The sequence below is a fragment of the Xiphophorus maculatus genome, chromosome 12 (genome assembly GCF_002775205.1).
Source record: "Xiphophorus maculatus strain JP 163 A chromosome 12, X_maculatus-5.0-male, whole genome shotgun sequence".
NCBI lineage: Eukaryota > Metazoa > Chordata > Actinopteri > Cyprinodontiformes > Poeciliidae > Xiphophorus > Xiphophorus maculatus.
Window position 1 is genome coordinate 594,081 of NC_036454.1, and position 24,533 is coordinate 618,613.

General features: G+C 40.0%; 2 protein-coding genes and 1 long non-coding RNA gene across 6 annotated transcripts in view; 1 reads left to right on the top strand and 2 right to left on the bottom strand.

Annotated features, from left to right (window-relative positions):
• apba1 (amyloid beta precursor protein binding family A member 1) overlaps positions 1 to 5,676 on the top strand; it is a 58,456-nt gene extending 52,780 nt beyond the window's left edge. For all 4 annotated transcript variants that reach the window (XM_023343789.1, XM_023343790.1, XM_023343791.1 and 1 more), the window contains one exon: positions 4,416 to 5,676. In XM_023343789.1, the coding sequence (XP_023199557.1) occupies positions 4,416 to 4,487 (72 nt within the window). In that variant the 3' untranslated portion in view covers positions 4,488 to 5,676. The remainder of the gene's footprint in view (positions 1 to 4,415) is intronic.
• On the bottom strand, positions 5,625 to 15,407 carry fxn (frataxin). The gene is made up of 6 exons (XM_023343798.1): positions 15,268 to 15,407; positions 12,995 to 13,078; positions 10,900 to 10,988; positions 10,699 to 10,819; positions 7,697 to 7,794; positions 5,625 to 6,297 (listed from the first exon to the last, which is right to left on the bottom strand). The coding sequence occupies exons 1-6, from the start codon at positions 15,376 to 15,378 to the stop codon at positions 6,159 to 6,161; spliced, it is 642 nt and encodes a 213-aa protein (XP_023199566.1). The 5' UTR covers positions 15,379 to 15,407; the 3' UTR covers positions 5,625 to 6,158.
• Positions 15,408 to 17,260: 1,853 nt separating this feature from the next.
• Positions 17,261 to 18,339, bottom strand: LOC111610290. The gene is made up of 2 exons (XR_002753568.1): positions 17,645 to 18,339; positions 17,261 to 17,330 (listed from the first exon to the last, which is right to left on the bottom strand). It is a non-coding gene; the product is annotated as an uncharacterized LOC111610290 (long non-coding RNA).
• Positions 18,340 to 24,533: the final 6,194 nt, after the last annotated feature.

The following is a 24,533-nucleotide window of genomic DNA, read 5'->3' on the forward strand; positions in this document are numbered from 1 at the left end:
CTGCGGGAGTATGGTGTACCGAATCCTTTGATACGGGCTGTTAGGTCCCTGTATGACTGGTGTCAAAGTCTGGTCCACATTGCTGGCAGTAAGTCGGGCTAATTTCTGGTGAGAGTTTCACTCTGCCAAGGCTGCCCTTTGTCACCGATTCTGTTCACTACTTTTATGGACAGAGTTTCTAGCTGCAGTGTTGAGATCTTTTTTGGTGGCTTTATGATCGAGTCTCTGCTTTTTGTAGAAACTACTGACATTATCAGGTCGTGATATACAGCTTTCACTGGAATGGTTCGCAGCAGAGTGTGAAGCGGCCAGGATGAGAATCAGTGCCTCCAAATCTGAGGCTATGGTCTTGAGCCGGAAAAGGGTAAAGTGCCTTCTCCAGTTTGGGGGGATGTCCTGCCCCAAGTGGAGGAGTTTAGGTATCTCGGGATCTTTTTCACGAATGAGGGAAAAAATGGAGCGGGAGATCGACAGGCGTCTGCATGACGTGGGGGCTGTACCAGTCTGTCGTGGTGAAGAGAGAGCTGAGCCAAAAAGCGAAGCTCTAGATTTACTGGTCGATCTATGTTCCTACCCTCATCTATGATCATGAGCTTTAGGTCATAACCAAAAGAACACAGTCATGGATACAATGGGCCATAATAGTTTTTCTCCGCAGTGTGTCTGGGCTCTTCCTTAGAAATAGGGTGAGAAGCTCAGACATCTGAGAGGGACTCAAATTAGAGCCACTGCTCCTTTACATCGAAAGGAGCCAATTCAGGTGGCTTGGGCGTCTGGTTAGAATGCCTCCTGGACACCTCCCTGGTGAGGTGTTGTAGGCACATCCCACCGGGAGGAGGCCCAGGAGAAAACCCAGGAGAGTCTATGTTTCTCAGCTGGCCTGGGAACGCCTTGGGATTCCCCCATAGGAGCTGGAGCAAGTGAATGGGGAGAGCGACGTTTGGGCCTCCTTACTTAGGCTGCTACCCTGACAACCTGATTCCAGATAAGCGAAAGAAGATGGACTGACGTATGCTTAACATCATACTTCAGTTCTGAAGACTTTGGCTAAGCCACTCCAAACTTGACTTGTTTTGTCATTCAACAAATGCCTTTACCCATTCTTTGGGGATGATCAAGAGGGGTTCTTTGGCCAGTGTGAGATTGGTGTTCATGTTCATTTTGGTCAGCAATGGTTTTTGCCTTGGAGATAATTTTTCCTAGTATCTTTTTTATTGTTGAATCATAAACTCTGGCCTTAACTGAGCAAAGCAAGAGCTGCAATGCCTTAGATGTTGATCTAGGTTGCTTTGTGACCTTATAATATGTTGTATTCTTGTGGTAAGGTAATAGTCAGGTCTGGGTTTGACTTGTGAAATTGAAAGCATTTCCAAAAAAAGGTTTAAAAATGTTCAATCGTAGAGAATTCATGACTTAACAAGAAGGGCAAGAACTTTTACAAATAAAACCATTTTTGTTTGGATAGCTTTTACTCTTAAAGGATGAAATCTTTTATTTTAACATTTCCTCAGATTATCTTTATCTAACATTAACATTGTTATAAAAAAGCAAGAACTGAAAAAATCACTTTTTCGCAATCTTGTATGTGATCATACAGTGTAGGAGAAGACTTTCATATTAATATTGGTGCAAAAAAAGTAAAGCACAGCATTTCAGCTGTGCTTTCTCCCAATTAAATATGAAAATCAAGAGAGGCAGATTGAATAACATCAGCTGCTCAAAGTGAAGTCCTTACAGTAGCCAAAATCTATCCGGGATTTAAGCTCAACAAACAAACTCAGGTTTTTAGTACAGCTTCATCTTCCACGGTGTAATTAAACATTTATTAAATTTTCTTTTAAGGTGAAAAAACTGGCACCCGTAGTTTAGGCTGTGGTTTTCCGTTTGCAACTAGTGGTTGTTTAGTGTTTGATGTGCTGCTGGTTTAATAAAATGCAGACACAAATCTTACCTGATAAATTGAACCTGCAACTTTCACTGTTTGGTTTTGGAGCCACAGCAGAACTCAGCTCATCATCTTCTGACTTTCAACTTTATTAAGTTTTCTTTTACAGGTGTAGGTCATAAAATTAGAATATCATGTAAAGGTTGATTATTGTCAGTAATTCCATTCAAAAAGTGAAACTTGCATAATCCATTATATACTTTTATGGTTATGATTATAACTGACAACTAATGAAAACCCCAAATTCAGTATCTCAGAAAATTAGAATATTGTGAAAAGGTCCAATATTGAAGACACCTGGTGCTACACTCAAATCAGCTAATGATACTGAACTAAAATATAAATGCCCCATGTCAAATATTGTTGCCATGTGGAGTTAACAACTGTAAATAAGCATTTGCTGACATTTTATTGTACAAAAGTAATATTTCTCTTGATTTGTGTATAATTTTTAATCCAACTTCCTGTCAGTGACCTTTACTCAGAGTTGTTTTTTTACTCAGTGCATGGGTGGGACATGTCCAGTGGGTGATCAGACAAAATTAGCAACAACTGGACAATCCTTGAACTGGGGACACAAAAAGGCCAACCCTAAATGTCATATCTTGTCACAAATGCCTCAGACATAGCAAGTTGTGCGGGAGCGTGCCATTGGCATGTTGTATGCAGGGATGTTCACCAGAGCAGTAGCTGACGGCTCAATGTCCGTTATCGGACCATAGGCCATTTAAGAGTTTGTTTCCAACAGACTGGCACTACTGCAAATCGATCTCATCGTCGTTGGCCACGTGTGATCACTCCAGCTCAATATCACCACATCCAGCTCGTCCATCTGCAGAATCGGCTAAGACCAGCGACACACACAGCTGATAAGACTATTGGTCTGCACAATAGATGCATTCAATAGACAGGAATAGACTTGTCTTTCCAAGACAAGTCTATTCCCAAGACACTTAGTTGATTGACAATCAATGGCAATATTAAGATCAGTAATTACTGAAAATATATTGTGAGTTTCTCTATATCTTGCATAATCCAAATGTTCATAAAACATTTGGGCATTTATATTTTTGTTCAGTGTAATTCAAAGCACCTTCAAAGGTTTTTAAATAGTCCCTCAGTCTAGTTCTGTAGGCTACACAATCATGGGGAAGACTGCTGACTTGACAGTTATCCAAAAGATGACCATTGGCATAAGGAGGTCAAGTTACAAAAGGTCATTGCTAAAGAGGCTGGCTGTTCACAGAGCTCTGTGTCCAAAGACATTCACAGAGAGGTGAAAGAAAGGAAAAGATGTGGTAGGGAAAAAGTGTACAACTAGTCGGGATACCCAAACCCTGAAGAGAATTGTGAAACAAAATCTATTTAAAAATGTGGGGAAGATTCACAAAGAGTGGACTGCAGCTGGAGTGCTACAAGAACCCCCACACACAGACATATGCAAGACATGGATTTCAGCTGTTGCATTCTTTGTGTCAAGCCACTCCTGGCATCAGAAGTGTCTCACATGAGCTGAAGAGAAAAAGGACTGGACAGCTGCTCAGTGGTCCAAAGTTATGTTCTTTGATGAAAATTTTGCATTTCCTTTAGAACTCAAGGTCCTAGAGGAAGAGAGCAGAGGCACAGAATCCATGTTGCTTGAGGTCCATTCAAAGTTTCCCCAGTCAGTGACGGTTTGGGTGCCATGTCATCTGCTGGTGTTGGTCAACTGTGTTTTCTGGGGCTCAAGGTCAACACAGCCACCTAACCCTACCCCTCCAGGAAGTTTTAGAGCATTTCATGCTTCCTGCTGCTGACCAGCTTTATGGAGATGGAAATGTCATTTTCCTACAGGACTTTGCATCCACACAATGCCAAAGCTACCAGTTCCTGGTTTAAGGACCATGGCATCCCTGTTCTTAATTAGCCAGCAAATTTGTCTCAATAGAAAATCTATGGGATATTGTGAAGAGGAAGATGTGATACTCCAGACTGAAAAGCTGAAGGTCACTATCAGAGCAACCTGGGCTCACATAACATCTGAGCAGTGCCACAGACTGATGGACTCCATGCCACACTGCATTGCTTAATTACAGAATTAAGACAAAAGGAGCCCCAACTAAGTATTGAGTCCTGTACATGCTCATACTTTTCGTTTGGTCAACATTTCTAAATAAAATGTATATTCTATTTGTCTTAGTGTTCTAATTTTCTGAGCTATTGAATTTGGATTTTCATTAGTTGTCAGTAATAATAAACATGAAACAAAAACACATCTGAAATATATCAGTCTGTGTGTAATGAATGTATATAATATACAAGTTTCACTTTCTTAATGGAATTACTAATTTAAATCAACATTTTCATGATATTTGAATTTTATGACCATACTGGGAGTTTGGAAAAACTGACTTCATTTCCTTATTTTCTTGTCCTGTCTTCTGCAAAATGTCTCCTTTAACTGCACTTTTTACTCCTGTCTGTTTTTTAGATTCACATGAAGACCATGCCTGCAGCCATGTATCGCCTGCTGACTGCTCAGGAGCAGCCCCTCTACATATGATAAACCTTACAAAATTTAAGCCCATGTTTGAAGTCAGCTCCTTTCAGCATTGTTTACTACATAAAATGATAGTTCACCAGTGGAGCTGTTTTTCTTGTCTACTGCAACTTAAAATCAGAATTATTTAACTATAACTACAAGACTTCTCTTTTGGGTTTAATATATTGGAAAGGATGAGAGCCCTTTATTGAATGTGAGTCTCCAGCTGCACAAAGTATAAAGTTGTTCTTTTTGTGATTTGCTGTTGCTGTTTGAAGTTAACCTCAGCTTAAAAATAGAAATATTTTAGTATCTCTATGCTGTTTAGGCAACTATAAGAGTTTATATGAAAAATAGACCGTTCTCTTAGTGTGTGGAATAACTATATTTATGAGCCATGTGTTATAAGAAACAAATCTTGCTTTCACTTTGCATTCTAACCTTGTGTGCTGATGTAATTGAAAAAAAAAGGTGGGAAAAGAACATTTTTATTCATTCAGCCCATTTCCTGTATATTTGAGCCACTTGCATTATGGAGTCATTCCCAGTGTGAAAGCTTTTAATCTCTACTGAAATACCTGGTTTTTTTCTAGCTTAATTTTTTGGCATCACTCACTGCATGAAGCCACTCTAATCCTCCTGCAACCTTGAACTCCAGAAAAACTCAATGAAACAATGAGTGGGTGTAGAACAGAACAACCAGCTTCCATCATGCATCTTTGTCAGTACTAACAATAAGAACAATAAATTTTATTCATAAAGCCCGTTATATGTCCAGTTGAAATCTCAAAGGGCTCATTCACACACCGATGATGATCAGCCCTGTCCAGGCTGACAAAAGTCTGCCCAGGGGCTTTATAAATTTGCTGACGGTGTAAGTTTTGCACCGTCAGCCCTTCTGACCAACACCTGCAATAATCAGTATAACCAATAATCGCTAACAGTCAGCCAGGACCTGTATGAAGAATGCTGTGTTATGCTGACAGTGACTTGTAATGACAAGTCCACGTTGTTTTCAGCATCGAAAATAATTTAGATAGATTCTTATATTACTACAGGGATTTTGCTGGTTTCCATTTACCTTATAGATATACACCAAGCTTGAAACTTGCAAGTGACAAATGTGATAAGTCAATGATGCACAATTTTGCTCATAGAAACACTTCCAATGTTTTTAATACTTATTGAAATAAATTGTATTTATGTGTCATTCCTCATTCATTTTAATAACATTTTCTTAATCTTGGTTAGACTGAGTTAAAGTATAACAGGGAAGCTATGAAACAAATTGGGACTCTGGGAACATAACATAAAATGAAGAAATGCACATTTTCAAAATAAAAGCTCAACTATATGGGTTTAAAACAGTAACAGATTGGAAAAGATAAATAATCTTTCCTTATTGTTGTATTTTCTACAGGAAGGAAATACAGGGAAGAATAGTGAACACAGAATAAAACTCAAGTACAGTCAGGCATAACAACACATTACAGCAGAATACAGAAGGCTTTGGTAGGAATATGGAGGCATATCGACCCCACACCAGGAATGAGAGAATCTGTGGGACCTTCTGTTTGGACTGTAGTGAACTTCAGAAGGGAGGGAGGAACAGACAATACAGGTCTTTTGGTTTCCATAGAAACATTCTGGTTAGCATACTGCACTCAGTCCATCATTTTCAGGTTCGCTGCTTCAGGAATATGGCAAATGACACAAATGGATGTTTTTATTGAAGAGAACAGAAAACTCTTTAGAAAGCAGTTGGTGGAGACTAATTCCATCATGAATGTACACCCAGCGTTCTCCTGTCCAGTCGTAGCGTTTCGGTCCACTGGGAACGCAAAAGGAAAAAGAAGCGGGGAATAAAATTAGAGTCTAAAACTAGATATTTACATACACTAAATAAAGGCATATTTGTTTTCACTTGTATAAAGTTAAATCTGGCCAAGCTTCTCTTGTTTTAGTTCAGTTAGAATTATCCAAGTTATTAATATTTGCTAAATGCCAGAAAACGTAGCAAGAAGACTTTTAGAGATTTTTTGTAACCTTTGAGTAGATATATTTGGTATGAGTTTGAGTTTATAACAAAATCAGAGCGCCACTGGAGTGGACTGACCTTCTCTAGTCCAAACACTAGAGAAGGTCAGATATTTTTGTGAGCTGTACTAATGTGTCTTTTGAAAATGCTATAAATTTGAGGTGAAAACTGTCACTGATTTCCACTCTTGTCATCAGACATCATTGTGCTCTTAGACCTTGAAGTCAGTGGGGACTTCAAGGCCCCCCTTCAAACAGTCTTGTTTCTCCTTTAAGGTTCTCAAACTCAGAAGTCTCTTCCCACTGACCTAAAGCTAAAGATGGACATTTAACATCTTTAACACAGTCCAAAGGCAATGGGTTAAGTCTGGGCAAAGCTGCTCACATGGGAAAATGGAATGAAGGTCATTTAAACACTGGTCAAACTTTCTTCTTTGCAATTTTAACTTCTATAATTTTCCTACTCCTCTTTTTCCTTTCATTCTTTTTTTACCCTTCAAGAGCCTTCTTGAAATTAGCAAGATTATAAGACTTTCAGATTCGCTCCTTCAGGAAATGAATCTGGAGCTGAATAGATGCATCTGAAACATTCTATTTATATATTGCTTAGATGAACAGAACGAGAGAGAACTGCACTGCAGTTTTTGCCTCAAATTAAATTATATACAGTACAGACCAAAAGTTTGGACCCACCTTCTAATTCAATGGGTTTTCTTTATTTTCATGACTATTTATAAGGCAAGAAATCCCACTTATTAACCTGACAGGGCAGGTTGACCTATGAAGTGAAAACCATTTCAGGTGACGACCTTTTGAAGCTCATCAAGAAAATGCAGAGTGTGTGCAAAGCAGTAATCACAGCAAAAGGTTGCTACTTTGAAGAAACTAGAATATAAGGGGTATTTTCAGTTGTTTTACACTTTTTTGTTTAGTGCATATTTCCACATGTGTTATTCATAGTTTTGATGCCTTCAGTGTGAATCTACAATGTCAATAGTCATGAAAATAAAGGAAACTCAATGAATTAAAAGGTGTGTCCAAACTTTTGGTCTGTACTGTATGTTGAAAAATAAATAACTCAAGAAGTGTAAATTCAAAAACAAAATCTCAAGAAATAAAACTTCAAACAAAATAATTATAGGTTATATATTATATTCTACAATCATAGATAATAGACAACACTGCAGTGCTACCTGGTAGGAGAAGAAAGCCAGATCTGTCTGTTCGGTGTCTGTTTGTTGATTACATAGGTTCCATGGCCTCCACCCAACTTTACTGTCAACACACCACTCTGTGCACACATTCAGAAGACATACACAGTCCTTCATATGTGTTAAATTTAAATTACAATCAAAAATTTTTTTAGATGAAGTGAATGGCTTCCTATTTAGTTAACTATTTATTACAAGTGTCCATGTTAAAGTCCCCTGGATAAAGAAAAACAGCCTGAACAGTTCTGATTGTACCATCCATCACATTTTAAACAAAAAGGTGATCCAAGGCAGGAGATCCAGCAGGGTGACAGAAAATGGTTGGAATTTGACAAACATCAACTGGTTTGGCTTAAATAGGAAATGAACTATGAAAGATGCAGGTGAGGTTTTGTGAGCATCCAGTTGCATCAAGATCATTTTTTTTCTGTCTCTTGTAAAAGAGACACATTTGCCACATGACACCAACTCCTTTATGAACATGAAGGAGTCTTCATGAATGTTTATGACTGTTGTCATTAAGTGTCAGTTAGTAAATAATGACACTATTAATGCAAAGTCGATGCTTTGCATTAAAATACAAGTCTTAATGCAACTTTGCATTAAGGTGTCATTTACCGAATGACACTTCATGACAACAGTCAATCATTTATGAAGACTCCATGTTCATGACAAGTGTCGTCATTTCTATGACAATGTCACCCTTCAAATAAAGTGTTACCAACTAGGTTTATGGTAGTCTCATAGAACTTGGCACGTCCCTGCCTGTTGGTCCGAATTACCATGGTTGCTCATGCACCTCTGAATTTTTGTAACATGTAACATTGTTTTGTTTGTTTTCTGGAAGTAATACTACTGTTGTGGGGTGGACGAAACCAGAGTCTATATTTCAGTCTTACTAACAATGTGTGGAGGGAATTAACCCCTAAAATACACTGCATCCCAGTTCTGACTATATGTGCTACCTTGTCAGGTTTTTCTACTGTAGCACGGATAGATAGCTATGTCTATGTGTCAGTGATATATGCGTCTAAAACTGCTAACGTCATATTTACTAACCGAAAACTATAGCAGGTTGTGTTAATGTTAAATACATTGGATAACATTATTTGAGTGACGAGGTTGTATGACAGTCTTTATCAGATGCAGCGCAGCCACAATGTGTCCACCGAACTGAGCAGGTCACTGTATACCTGAAATGATAGGATATGATTAATATACACTAATATTACACGGCTATTACACAGCTTCAACCTCACATAATATCGCTACCAACATGTTCTATTCCATAAAAGGAGTGTTATTAAAGTAAACTATTTTGAAGTATTTTTCTGAGACCAAATGTCCCACAAAAACAACATATTTTGTCCCAATTCACATGGTTGATGGCAAGCAAAGACTCTGTTTGCAGTATACAGTAGAGTAACGACATTGCAGACGGCAAACAAAAGCCATAAGTATGTTTACAAACTGCCTGTCATGTAAACTTAAAACATGAAGTAGTACAGCAGCTTAATGAAAGCCAGGTATAAAATAAATTAATTAAAGCTTATCTTAATCTTCGATGAAATAAAAAGGCTGAAATGAAACATCCACAGGTAGGATGCATTGATAAGAAATCTGCTGAGTAAGCAGTATGTGACGCAACATTGATGTGCGCATTACCACAAGGTAGGACGGATTTATGGGTAGCACAGATAGTTAGAACACCACCACACTGCTCTGTGCTGCTCTCCACTTTGCAGGCAGACTGCAGCAGTTCTGGAATACCCCAACTTCCCCTGCTTGAATGCATTCTCAGCTCCGCCCCACTGTGAACTGCAGAGAGGTTGTGAAAGACGCATGTGTGGGAAAAGGGAGATTGTGCAATAAAGCCAACGATAAAAGAGATGTATGGTGTCATAAAATGCTGTAGTTCTCAACTTCCAAAATTAATATTTTCCCTCCATCGCTCTGTGTTGACTGCCGCTCCTGCTGTGACGTATTTGAGTGATTCATGTATCAGTTATGCACAGCCATCAGTGATACATGCTGCCAGCAATATACCCATATTTTTATTAACATAATATTTTCCGCAAATTTAGTCTGTCTTGATAAATTATTTTAAAAATACGGATGTGGTGCTCGTGCAGCTTCCTGTTGGATCAGTGTAATCTTTAAAGATCGACTCCACACTTGCTCCAGCGTCCAGCAATAATAGAATCGATTCTAATTTTGGAGGATGGCTCTGCAGAAGGGTGGCGGACTGCGCCGCCACACGCACGTACTGCAAGTGCTGTTATTGAGAATAACGTGTGCATATTTACTGCAGAGGTTACACTGTGGCAGAGCCGGCTGTAGTGTATTTTAGGGGTAACAATTAAGACATGGAGGTCTACCTACCTATAAAACTTTACACTATAGATAAATTGTAAAATTTCCAGTGGGAAAAGGTGATTCAATGAATGGATGGCCTTTTCTGCTTTAGGTTATTTACTTTGCAAAATAATAAACTAAAAAGAAACTGAAACAGTTATTAATAGAAAATAATGTATAATTCCTCTGAAATTGTCAGGATCTGTGTTTTCTGTGTGTCTATTTTGAGTTTCCTGTGTCTCTGTGTTGTCCTGTCTCCCTTTGATTAGTCTCCAGGTGTTTCTCGTTCCCTGATTACCTCTTGTGTATTTAGTGTCACCTGTGTGTCTGTTCTTTGTCGGGTCCTCGTCTAATGTGTTCTGAGTCCTTCGTGTTGTCCGTTGATTTAACGGTTGCTACCGGCGTCGAGCCCTGGCTTCTGCTCGGCCGTGCTGCCCGTTGGTTGGACTGTGTTTTTTTTACATTAAAACCTCCATTACTCATCTTACCTGGGTCTGCTGCATCTGCCTCACCACACCATTTCATGACAGAAATACAAAGTTCTTCTGCGATTATTTGAGCCATCGAGTTTTCTGTCTCCTACAATAATTGATGTTCAGAGCTGACCAGTTGATGTTATAATGCCTTACAGAAAATACGACATCATATTCTGTGCCAGTGAAAGCTTCGTCTGCCAGATCTTCAAAGTAATCAGATAGAGCATCCAGGGTCTCATCTGCCAGCTTCTCATAGGCTGCTTCTGACAGCTCTCTTCCAGAGAAAGACACAAAAATATCAATTATTTGGGCAACTCAATAATTACTAGTGATATTACATAGGAACAATAATACCTTATATGCACATGCGTCAGTTTCTTCTTTCTTCTTGATGTTAGAGAAAGATTTCTGATTAACCCATCATCAAATCTTCTCCAGCCATGCTGAGGAAAGAAAACCTCATATAAGTCACTTAATGGTGAAGTTTCATGTGTTTTGGTGTTGACAATGTCTTCTATAGGGACAGTTGCAAAGTGAAATTTTTTATAATACAATATTCACAGAAACAAACACTATCCAAAGCTTTGAACATTGAAAATGCAGACAGAGGTACAGTGGGAAAGTTTTGAAACAAGGGTTTGACTGGCTCAGTCAAAGTCCAGACACACAGCCATTGGTGAATGTGTAGCAAGGTCAGCACCATCATGCCAATAGCGCATGTTAGATGCGTTTGTGAAGTGCACAGCGGAATAAACTTCACCAGATCCAAAAGAGAATTATTTTTTACTGAGTAACATTGGTAAGCAGAGAATGGATAGTAACCAGAGTTCCACTAACGTTTGAAGAAGGAAAGCCTTACAAAACTTGGAAGAATAAAGTCAATAGTTGGACGAGAGTTACAGATTTGGAGAACAAAAAGTAAGCTCTAGACACAGCTATGGAAATTCCAGTTGATGATCTAACTAAAGACCCTGGAATGACCACATTATTAGCTAAGCTAGATAATTTGTTCCTAAAAGAGAAAAAGAGGTCTATGAGGCTCAGCTCACTGCTGCCTCACCTGCTTCGCTTCCGAGCATTTGAACGGGAAAATGCAAAGATTCAGCAATTTTGAAGAAAAAATAATCAGAATTGGTTAAGCTAAATGAAAAATAGGTACTTTATAGTACAAACCACAGAGCAATATAAATTATTTTATCATTATATATTACTTTTCCATGATAACAGGTGAGGCTCTGCCTCCCCTGACCGCACGTCACTGAACTCCATACACCAAAGAATCACCCACAGATGTAGTAATATTCATGACACAATGTTTGGGCCTGGCAATAGTAGACACTGATTGCACTAGGACAGTTTGTGGACATCTACAGTACTGTTATAAACAAAGAGTGAGGATCAAAAAGAGACAGAAACACAAAGTCACAGGCCATTCGAGTTTGGAGATGGAAAAATTGTATACTATGCATCAAAAAGGCAAAGATAACTGCTAAAATTGGCAGCACAAAGTGTAATATAGAAACTGAAGTGGAACCTGCTAACATTCCATTGATTTTGAGTAAAGCCTCAGTGCTGGTAGTGTCTGACCTAGGGAATCTGATCTGTGTTGTTCAGACTGTCATGAAAATATCAAATACAGGTTGCATTAAAGCATACAAAATAAAAATAAATAAAAAAACGGAATTGGGTCACCTAAGGTGGCAGTGTGAACGCAGCCAAAATGACATAAAACCAAAGCAGCTTATTTTAACTGCTTGGTTTCCTGACACAAACCTAGTAAGAATAGGGCACAAATAGGCCTGTTATGATAACAGAAATTTTGCCAGATGATAAATTGTCCCAGAAATTATTGCAATAAACAATAACATTGTTGTTTATAAAATGCTAATGGCATAATAAAGCAAGAACACATTCTCAAAAATTAATAATCTTTAAACTCTAATGAACATTTGATACTGGAACTAGAAGATATTTTAAATATATAAAATTAATAAACAAAACAACTGAAACAACAAATAAAAAGAATTCTGAAGTCTCTGTAAACAAAATTGTCCTTCAAAAAAGGGCTAGTTGATGTCAATGCACCAGCCTGAAGATTTTAGTCATCCAGTTTTTGTTAGAAAAAGTGACAGAAATGAGAAAAGCGATAAATCATGCAAATGGGAATTATTGAGTTTGTTTTAATTTATCTTATGATTAACTGATTTATTGGTTATTGTGACAGGTTTTGTCATAAGCATAGCTCCCAAATTTTTCAGCACAAATAATTATAATTAGAGGAAATGGATGTATCTAAGCCCATATGTGGAGCTTAAATATCAAAGTGTGATTTTGGTTTTAAATAGTAGTTGTGTGTTGCATTGTTATTTTACCTTGAGAAAGCAAAACTGTTAAAGACTAACATCATAATAAGCATATGTGAATGTAAATGTGTGACTAAATGTCTGACCTCCCCAACAGGCTGAAGGACACTGGGATGCAGGTGGTGTGATGTCCAACCTCGAGCCTTTTGCAGGACAGAGAGCATGTGGAGCTAAAATCAGGGGGGAAACCGGGTTAGTTAAAGATTTAAAAAGCAAATTATTTAGGGTATGAAAAAAAAAAACATTCCAGCAACTTTAATTTAAAATGTAAAGACAAAATAAAGGTTAAATTGCAGAAAGCCTGATGTTGAGCTCCCTTACTTCTGCAGTTATTGAAATCAATTTCTTTTCAGGAAACAGTTACTATAAAAACTGCCACAATATTCTAGTCACGGTTAAAGCGTCTTGCAGTTTTTAAGCTAGAGCCGACACTCAAGGTTGTGTAAAATTGGGTGGACCAGCCCTTAAACTATTTACCAAATTGGAAGCTACAATCAGAAGCCAACTTTAGCTTTGCATACAAAACAAAGTCGGGTTCCCCCAGAAGACCTGGTAAGCCTGTTGTCTGAGTGCTAAGGCAGTCACTCATCCAGCGACCTGTCATGGATTTGAGTAAAAAAATGTTTAAAGTTGACGGCCTGTCGCGATAAACAATAAATCAATTAATCGCACGATAAATGACGAAGCTGGAGTTGGTTTCCAATTCTAACTTCCGATTCGGGAAATGGCAAAAAGGCCAATTTTTCACTAACTTAATTTTTCACTACCTTCCGCATCTTTAACTGACTCTAGTTTAAAAACTACAACACCTAGACTCTTCAAACTTGGGCTGGAATATTCTGCTCAAATAACAGAATATTTCAAATCATGTTTGTTATTTGTCAAACTTTTATCTGATTTGTGAAACTTCCATAAAAGGCAACTTTTACCTTTTTGCGGTCTTGGTCATGTGAGATCTGCTCCAATTCCCAAACTACAACACCTAGACACTTCAAACCTGCACTGGATTATTCTGCTCTAATAGCAGAATATTTGTAACCATGTTTGGGATTTGTAGAAACCTTTTTCTGATTTGTGAAACTTCAATAAAGATTCATTTCACCACTTTTTTTGGATCTCTGTCATAGTATAACTGCTCCAATTTCAAAACTACAGAACCTAGACTCTTCAAACCTGGATTAGATTATGTTCAACTAATAGCAGAATATTTATAACCAGGTTTGGGTTTTGTGAAACTTTTATCTGATTTGTGAAACTTCAATAAAAGGTTGATTTTACCACTTTTTTGCATCTGGTTCACACTAGAACTGATCCAGTTCCAAAACTACAACACCTAGACACTACAAACCTGAACTAGATTATGCTGCTCTACTAGCAGAATATTTATAACCATATTTGGGATTTGTGAAACCTTTTTCTGATTTTTGAAACTTCAATAAAAGGTGGATTTTACCGCTTTTTTGCATCTGGTTCACACACAATCTGCTCTAATTCCAAAAACACTAGTCATTTTTAGTCCTGCTGCTTGAATGTGGTTTAAAAACTTTTAAAACCACATTTTACGTTACATTTCAATGGAACCTCGCTGACCCCACCCCCAAAATTGCTCTTAAGAAATGTTCCTGTTTATGGTCCCCCGCCCCCCAACAATGAGATGGGATTAACGTCCTTGGGTCTACACTCTCATTTTGTAAGGAAGTCTTAATTTTTGTGCCCTGTTATCGGCCAGCTTCCGTCCTCTGATGTCAGAAATGAAAAAGCATAAATACACACACCGTGTTGGAAACCTGTGTTTGGTGACTGACTTTTATTTGTCGGCCATAAGTGACAACAGTTGGAAATAAACCTATAAAAAAAAACAACACAAAACTGTGTAAGAAAAACTCCACACCAGACCTCGTTTATTTACTTATTTTACAATTTTGTTAGATGCCGATTTAACTGAAAGTTATAACCTTGACATGATTATACGAGTTGTTTTACCGATAAATTGATCAGCGCAGTGAAAGTGATCAAATCCGTCTCTCTGGCTGCAGTGCGCGATCCCGACACGAAGGAAACAGATTTTCGCACAAGACCTGTTACGATAAACCATCTAATCGCGGTGTGATCACACTCTTCTGATACTTTCCCCCTGCTAGGTCTCAACTAAACAGTAAGACATGGTAAGGATGACCTTCACTCGGGATAACGACTACACGTCTTTCTGAAACCGAAAACCCAGGATGTGCACTTAGTTACTCATAATTTACTCGGGATTATCACTTATCCCGCTTTCTGAAACGGGACTCAGTTTACACCATGAGGCAGTTTCAAAAACACAGAAATTTCCTGTGTGGATGTTTTCCCTGGGTGTTACCTGATGAAAGTATGTCCCCGCAGTTCTCTTCGCTGTCCCCAGGTGAAGCTTTGAACCTGCAAGGTGGCAGATCTGTGGAGAAATGTTCCATGTTTTTGTAAAAAGGAGCATTATGCCTCCTCTTCCTCTGCTTCTTCTTCTTCTTTTCTATTATGGGGGATCGCAAGCAACTTTAAGGTGCATACCGCCACCTATTGTATACGAGTGTGAATCAACATTACTTTACATTTATTAAATTCTATTTTTTAATTTTGTATTCTGAAATATTCTAAAATAGGTTCAGACATACCACACACAATAAGGCAGGGTGTTGCTGGCACATCCTCCTAAAATTCTAAAATAAATAAATAATGCTTTCCTTAATCAGTAAATACCCACTATATTTCCTTCATTTCCCAATATTCCTTTAAGAGTCCATTCTTGACCTGTCCTTCCAACCATTCTTCTCAGTCTCTCCCTTTCAGGTTCATATGTTCTACAATTCATCAATACGTGTTCTACATTTTCTTTTTCGCCACATCTTTCTCAGTTATCGTTATTTTTCCTCCCTATTAGACATAAAATGTCATTTAAATAGGTATGACCTACTCTTCTTCTTCTTCTTCTGTTGCGTTTTATGGCAAAAGGATGAGGGAAAAAGGTAGAACATGATTGTCAAAAAGAAATGGCTGACATACACAATTTTGAACAGGCACATCAGACAATTCAAATACAAAGCAACAGATACTTGTTCCAAACCTTGTGCTGTCACTCCAAAAGCACTGAAACTCAGTGGACAAGCAGTACAAAACTGGAATTTCTTGAGACTGTTGCCTCTGTTAATTGGTGATAAGGTGCAGGATCCACAAGATGATATATGGCAGTTAACATTGCAGCTTAAGGATATTGTTGACCTGATTTGTGCTCAGCAAATTTCCAAGCCTCAGGTTGCATATTTGAATGTTCTCATCCAGGAATATTTGGAAACCAGGAAGGTATTGTTTCCAGATAACGCACTGAGACCTAAACATCATTATTTACAGCACTATCCAGGGCTGATTCTGAAATTTGGTCCACTCATCAGGCTCTGGACCATGCGGTTCGAGAGCAAACATAGTTACTTCAAAAGATGTGCCAGACAACTGAAGAACTTCAAAAATCTGTGTCTGACTCTTTCAGAGAGACATCAAATGTTACAGGCCTTTCTTTCTGCTGGAACAGTGACTCTCCCAACCTTGCAAATAAAAGATGGCTCACCATTTTATTTAGAACTTTACATTGAGGAAGTTAAAGGTGCAGTTCTTCATTTTGGGTTCACTGAAAACAATACAATGACTCCCACAGATGTGCAGTATAATGGAATAATGTACAAGAAGGGCCAATTTGTAGTCAGTAGGAATGATGAGTCACTGGAGTTTGGTGAACTCATCCTTACATTGGTGAAGGATGAATCTGCACTTCATTTTCTGATGAGAGTGTATCGTGGAGAATTTCTTCCACACTACCACATGTACTTTGTAAAGGATGAAACAGGAAGATTAGAATGCAGACACATTAGTAAACTGATTGACATGTGGCCATTATCATCTTACATAAAAGATGGGAATCGGTTTGTACATAGTGTTTTGGCAGTGTAAAGGCTTGATATTAATGGTTCAGAGATCAACCTTTTTTTAGTTTTCTGTATTTCAACAGATATGATGGATATACAAAAGGACAACCGCGATGCCATTCGAGCAGTGCTTCCTGGTCTTTCACAGGAAGTTTTGGCTGCTTTAGAGGATGTGTTGGAGAAACTTGGCACTACAACCACAGATGATTTCCAGTATATCACCGAAGGAGACTTATTGCCTGTGCTGAAGCCCATTCAGGCCAGAAGACTGGTTGCTGCATGGGCCCAAAATAGTAAGTATTTTGAGATATAGTCTTGTGTAACTTTTGCATAAAAACATGTGCTTTACACCTAACTACAGATCAAAAGTGAAAATGAAAGGTCAACAAAGACACATTTCAGTCATATTTCATATGTTTGTTTATTTGACAAGGACAACAATGTACAGCTTCTCATTTACGCCTGGTAGTTCCTGTGCAGGGGACACACAACAGTCTGTTAGAAAAGGAAACACTCTACATTAACAGTTCCCTAACATTACTTTACACAAGTAATTTTGATATCACTAACACAATTTAAATGATGAAAAATTGTAACAGTAAAAAGTACATGTACTTGTATATATTTATGTATAACTTAATTTGATATGACCAGTCGATAAGATATTTCAAAATAATTGCAGTTGTGAGATTTAAACATATTGTGTATATCTTGTTTTGATAAACATTTTTTTTTTCTTTACCAAAAACTTTTATACTTAATGTTTTTCAATTTCATGTGTTGTACCTTTCCAGACTCAATGGCTTCAACTTCAGGCGGGGCATCCTCCTCTCCACTGTCTGTTCAGTCCTCTCAATCTGCAGCCTCACTTTCACAACCATCGTCTGCTGCTACTTCATCGCCTTCCCTGAGCTGCTCCCCAGTTTTGCCAACCTGAGTTGACAGTTTTCAGATACCGTGGCAGTGTTACGCCCCTTATGAGTAAGGACTCTATCTGTAGGGGAATAATAAAAACACGGACACGATGTCACTGCTTTCGTCTCCAGTGTTGTAATGGTAATATTTCAAAACAGTTTCAGACATTACACTGTCACATACTGAGTAAACATTACACCCATTCTGGTTATGCTAACACAGTAAAACAAACTTAGCACACACAGGACGCAGCTAACCAGGAAGCTAAGGTGAGTATAGTAGCTCTTAGGCTAGTTATCACAGTCACCACAACGCTCCCTGTTCATTAAACAAGCATAATCAATAACTTTTAAGGCTTGTAATAGGTAGTACGAACTCTACCTGTAGGGGAATAATAAAAACACGGACACGATGTCACTGCTTTCGTCTCCAGTGTTGTAATGGAGGAGCAGAAGCGTCGCGTTCCCCTACATCCGATCAGACAAAACCAATCGAAACTCGAATGATTAAACCCTCATAACTTAAAATCTAAAAGGTTGAACTTTTCAAGAATTATAACCAAACATACCCGGAAAAGTGACATTAAAGAAAAATACATTGTTTTTTAAACTTTATTAAACTTAGGCTACCCTTTTCTGTATCTGTCTGTAGCACTGAACTTGAAAGACCAAAATAACGATCGCAGATCACTAGATCTTGTTTTCCCTTTTGGTTGTCTAAAATAGTTTTATAACCACTACACACTCCCCTTCAACAGAAATGTCGTCCTCGACATCCAATAAGGAAAGGAGTAAGATGACAAATATAATCCATAAAACCATAAAGAGATTACTTGGTCCATACACAGGCACATGACCTAATCAAAGTCTTTAAATGCCAATAATTAAGTCCAAAAGAAAAAGGTGGATCAGCAATACACAAATACAGGATCGTAGGTGGACACCTGAACTGGCTCCGGCCACATAGACCTTGCTTGAAAGGGTCCACAATAGTGCACTGGGTCAAGCCAATATGTGGACCTTGGTGGAAGTCCCAAACTGTAACAAGATGGACAACCCAGTTCATCATAGGTAAATCGCCGTGGTGGTCGCCGTTCTCTCCTAGGCCTATCTTGTACTCGCTCATCTCCACCGTGGTTCTCACATGAAGGAGGTGACATGGATGGTGGTAGAGGGTTGTCTCCACAATTTTCCAGTTGTTCAGGCGCTCCATCTTCCATGAGCAGGTCAGGCATCGCTTGATCTTCCTCCAGATTTAACACCGTCTCTCGGTCCTCTTCTGGCCTTGTCCCTCCCCTTGCTGATGTGGGCTCAGGGTCTGCCGACACATCAGTGTGCTCCTCAGCAGTGGGACCTGTTCGGTTGTGTGGCTCAGGGCATGGGTAGTAAAACCATTCATCCTCTGAATCCTCACCACTGATGTCCTTTTGTTGACTATTATGTTCACTGTCACTTGTTTGTGTCGAACCTTTTTTCCGTGATCTGGCAACTTTTAGGGGAACTTCCAGAGGTAGGTGGTCACAGGGAAGTAAGAGGTTGCGGTGTAGTATCCTACTATCTCTCCCCTTTCCTTGTTCAGGTACCACCTCATATACAGGAGCATCCTTATTTACTCGCCGCACAACCTTGTGGATGATGTCCTCCCAATGACTGCGGAGTTTACCAGTCCCGCCTCTCGGGGTCAAATTCCTAACCAGGACACGGTCTCCAGGTTCCAGCTCTGAGCTCTTTATTTTGCAATCATGGTTTCTTTTGCCTCTTTCAGCTGATTTTCTTGCATTGTTCCGTGTTATCTCATAAGCTTGTTGCATCCCTTCTCGCCATTTTCGCATGTACTCTCTGTGATCAGGTGTACCTGTTTCTGGTGTCAAGCGGAAGAGTACATCAATCGGCAGTCTTGGAGTCCTTCCAAACAGAAGAAAGAAGGGGGAAAAACCAGTGACTTCACATTTTGTGCAATTGTATGCAAAAATCAATCTGTTCAGTGACTCTTTCCAGTTGGACTTCTCTTTCTCTGTAAGGGTCCTCAGCATTTGTATGAGTGTACGGTTGAAACGTTCGACTTGACCGTTGCCTTCAGGATGGTACGGTGTTGTCCGCGAGCCCAAAACTCCAGAGGTTCTTTTTAGTTGTGACATAAGCTGGTTTTCGAATTCACCACCTTGATCGTGATGAATACGTAGGGGGAATCCAAATTTCAATGCATAATCATTAAAAAGTTTATCAGCCACAGTTTTTGCTGACTTAGATGTTGTGGCGTAAGCCTGGGCGAATCTTGAGAAATGATCAATTATGACCAATATGTACTCATATCCGCCAGCTGACTTGTCAACATGCAAAAAATCGAGAGAAACCAACTCAAAAGGCTGGGTTGTGACAATATTAGTAAGAGGCGCCCTGACCTCTCGGCTTGGTTTCTTCTGTTTTATACATGTGCATCTCTGAGCCACATAGTGCTGAATGTCATGTTGCATGTATGGCCAGAAGAAACGTTCTCTCACTAATGAAGTGGTTCGATCAACCCCTTGATGTCCCATGCCATCATGTAGTTCCTTCATAACGGTTGCTTTGTACTTTTCAGGCAAAACAAGTTGTATCCGTTTGGCTGTCTTTCGACGCAGGATGCTGTCATCATCCAAAATCAGTTTTTCCCATTCGTGTAGTAGTCTTTTACTCTCTTTGCTGAGTGATTTTAGCTGTTTTCTGTCAGGTTTTTTATTTAACTGACAATATTCAATCACAGGGCCAATATTTTTATCTTCCCTCTGAGCTCGACAAATCTCTTCCAATGAAAGAAGCGACTGGTGTGAAGTGCTGATTTCTTTACATTGAGCAGAGAGTGCCATGGACCACACCGCATGGGAACTTGGGTCCTCAACTGACTGTACAACTGCTTGAACTGAACGGGATGACATTTCCTCAGTACAGTGTTCCATCATGGTGTTAATATCCACTGGCAGCCTTGACAGACAGTCTGCATCGATGTTTTCTTTCCCTGGTCGGTATCGAATGGTAAGGTGAAAATCCGCTAATTCAGCCACCCACCGACACCCGGTTGCATTCAACTTCGCTGTAGACAAGACATAAGTGAGCGGATTATTATCTGTATATACAGTGCATGATGAGCCAATCAAATAGTCTCTAAATTTTTCACAGACAGCCCATTTTAAGGCAAGAAATTCCAATTTTCCAGAGTGGAAATGGTAGTTTTTTTCAGATTTGGTGAGTGTTCGCGAGGCATATGCTATTACACGCATTTTTCCTTCCTGTTCCTGATACAAAACTGCCCCCAGACCCAGATTGGAAGCATCTGTGTGTAGTACAAAGGGTTTACTAAAATCAGGAAAGGCAAGGATTGGTGGCTCCACCAGGTGATCCAACAGTTCCTCAAGCAAGTGCTGGTGGTTTTCTGACCACACAATGGGAAAGTTGGAGGGAGTCCCCGTTTTTCTTTTATTCTGTCTCTGTCTTGTAACATGTGTGTCACTTTGATTTGAATCTGCAGGAGCTCTCATGAGATCATAAAGAGGGGCAGCTATTTGAGAAAAGTCTCGAATATACTGACGATAATAGCTCAGAAGGCCCATAATGGCTCTCAGTTCTCCCACAGTGGCTGGCCGTTTGTCTTTCAGGGCCCTGACAGCAATGGTATCAGCAGGGTCGATTTTACTGCCCTCTGATGAAATGACCCGCCCAAGATAGCGAACCTCATGCCGAAACATTTCACATTTGGCTGGCTTCAACTTGATGCCATACATTCTCAATCGTCTAAGCACAGTTCTGACATGTTCAACATGGCTTTCGAATGACTTACTGAAAACAAGGATGTCATCAAGGTATGGAATGCAAATTTCATCCCTGAGTCCCTCGAGACATTCTTCCATGCACCGCTGGAAGGCAGCTGGTGCGTTCATTAAACCAAATGGTATACGAATCCATTCATATAAACCCCAAGGGGTCACAAAAGCAGTGAGGGGCTGACTGTGTTCCGCCATAAACCCCTGATGGTAAGCTTTACCTTGATCTAACAGCGAAAACCATGAGTTGCCCCCCAGGCCATCCATAATGTCCTGTACTCTGGGAATGGGCTGGCGGTCTGGTACAGTCTTATGGTTCAACTCACGGTAGTCGATACAAAGGCGTAAGCTTCCATCTTTTTTTCGGACACACACCACTGGAGAAGAATAGGGGGAATTCGATTTGCGCACCCAACCTTGTGTGATCAGATCATGTAGATAGGTCTTCATTTCTTGGTATAATAGTTTTGGAACTGAGAGGTAAGTTTTGGCCACAGGTTCTGTGTCTTTCAGTGAGATGGACAGTCGCAGGTTCTCGATGCATCCAATATCATCATCGGAACAGGAAAAGGAGCCTGACTCCTCTCTCAACATCTGTTTAACCAGATCTCTTTCAGGGGGACTGAGATGATCCAAATTAACTGGGGGGTCCCAGTCACAATCAGTGGTTTGTTGTTTCCTCACCTCTACATTAGCAACTGTTGATGGGGACGTGGAGCAGGGCTGTTCAAAGATTGTCGTCGGGTAAACTGCTTGGACTGGCTGTGCTGTCCCAATAACAGACCTTCCAGAGAGTATTATGTCATGGTCTGTTGGGTTTTGCACATCCACAATCACAACTGATTTTGTACCTTTCTCCAGTTTTAAGAGGGTGTCAGTGAACTCTAGGCCTTCCGACCACTGTGGGTTGACACTGGGTTCGAAGATCAGAGTTGTCTCCTGTAAGAGGGTTGCATTAACACGGCACTCTACTTTTACTGATGTGTGTTTTGGGACATGTACTTGTCCTCTGGTGGTCTTGACATTATATTCCAAAAATTGCTGTTCAGCAGCAACTCTAGCCACAAACACTTCAGCATCATCCATTTCAAAGTCAGAAAAAGCTGCGTGGACAGCTTTGATTAACTGCTGTTTATTGGTGTCTTTGCTTTGCTGCAGCTCTGTATCCACTATCAGGCCAATGACATTTGAACCTATAATAGGGCGAGCAAGACTGTTGCCTTTAATTACTAGTGAAGGGACAACAACCTCTGTTGTTGGGACTCCATCTGCAGCTAGCTTGAATGTGACTTCTATCCATCCCAAGTACGGCATGTTTTGGCCATTGGCTGCAATGAGATTCAAAGTATCACTGTTTTCAATGATCTCAGTAATGCCTCTCAAAGTCACATGTGGCAGATGTTCTGCTTTCCATTGTTCACTGACTACAGTCACTTGTGAGCCAGAGTCCCACAATGCCCTAGTTTGCTGACCTTGGATATAGCAGTCAACCAAATATTTTTGTCCAACTAGTGGAGCAAATTTAACTTGGGTTTTCTTTCGTGGTGTGGCTTGGACAGTACTACAGGAAGCTGTCGAGCATTGATTTTTATGTACAGTCCAATGTTCATGTTGACATCTCTCGGAACAGTATAACACACTTTTACAAGATGAACATTGTCTCAGTCTCACCTTTAACCCGCTTGCACCACAGTGTGCACAGAGTTGGGGCACTGCTGATGATGTGGTCACTCCCTGCCCCGCTGGGGTAACCCTTGCTCGTTTAAAGCACTCCCTCTGAATTGGCCTGATCTCCTCATCCTGCAGCCAGCTGAGAAGTGTTCACTGCTGCCACACCTGAAGCAATGAATGCAGTCCTCCAAATTTTCCTGCTGGCAGGCGTAGCACCTCCTCCTAGGCCGTGGTGAAGTTGTGGAGAGGGGGCGTTGATTTCCATATCTCTGATTGGGTGGAAGATGATCATGTTGTCCTGAGGGTGGTGGTAAATAATTGTGATATGTTGGATGGGGTTGCAAGTAGCTGTATTGCACTGGAGTAGCTTGATGGTAACTATGATGTATTGCAGGCTTGTGTGTCTGTGATGAGTTGTGGTAAGCTGGTGCTGATTGTGCTGGTGTGCAATCTGGTTCTGATACCGGGCTTGGGTGCTGCCTCTGCAGATAAGAGGGCTGCTGCATAGACTCTTTAATAAAAGACACTTCAGCTTTCAGATCTTTAAGCAGGGTCATGTTTGCTTTCATCTCCTGCAGTTCTGAGAGAATATCTGTTTGACTCTTACTGTGACTCGACTGGCTTATTTTGTCCTTCTTCTCAGTGGTGGTGTAGTCAGACTGAGCAGAGTGGACAGTCACAGATCGCTGTGGTGCGTGCATTTTTTTCTTGTCCTGCCTCTCACTTTCATAGGCACATGCAATATTTAACTTTTCAAATAACAGTTCATCAGAAACACCAGCTTGTTCTAGAGATGGCTGAAGGTCACGTTTTATGTTATCATTCAACAAACCAGTCATAACTGTATGGAGAAACATGTTCTGCACTAGCACTGGATCATAACGTAAGCCTGACTCTGACTCTTGTGATGCAAACAGAATCTTCTGTCGTAGGTCTAGAGTGCGGATGAGAAAACTCTGAGGGGTCTCTTTAACGCTTTGTGCTTCTGATGACAGCTGTTTATATAATTCTGTTGCACTTTTTTCCTGATAATGGCAGCGCAGTATTCTTCTCAGAGTGGGGAGAGTAAGGTCATTTTTTCCCTCTAGGTAGCTCCGCAATTGCATCCCCGGGACAATGGCCCTTATGACAGCATCAACAATCTCCGTCTCTGGAAAGCCTTTGAGGAGGCCATGCTCAATCTGTCGTGCGAGACTGGAAAATGTGAGGCGATCCTTTTGTCCTGGGTCTCCAATTTGTCCAGATATTTTAAATTCTTTGTGCCATACAGCAGGGGTCTGACGTAGAGCTGAA

Excerpts from the sequence above, each read along its gene's own strand:
- fxn (XM_023343798.1), bottom strand. The coding sequence starts at position 15,378 with ATGCTCCTTTTTACAAAAACATGGAACATTTCTCCACAGATCTGCCAC. Across the intron at positions 10,820-10,899 it reads CTGACGCATGTGCATATAAG|AGAGCTGTCAGAAGCAGCCT; the intron begins GTATTATTGTTC and ends TTTCTCTGGAAG. Across the intron at positions 7,795-10,698 it reads AATATGATGTCGTATTTTCT|AGTGGTGTGTTGACAGTAAA; the intron begins GTAAGGCATTAT and ends ATGTGTGCACAG.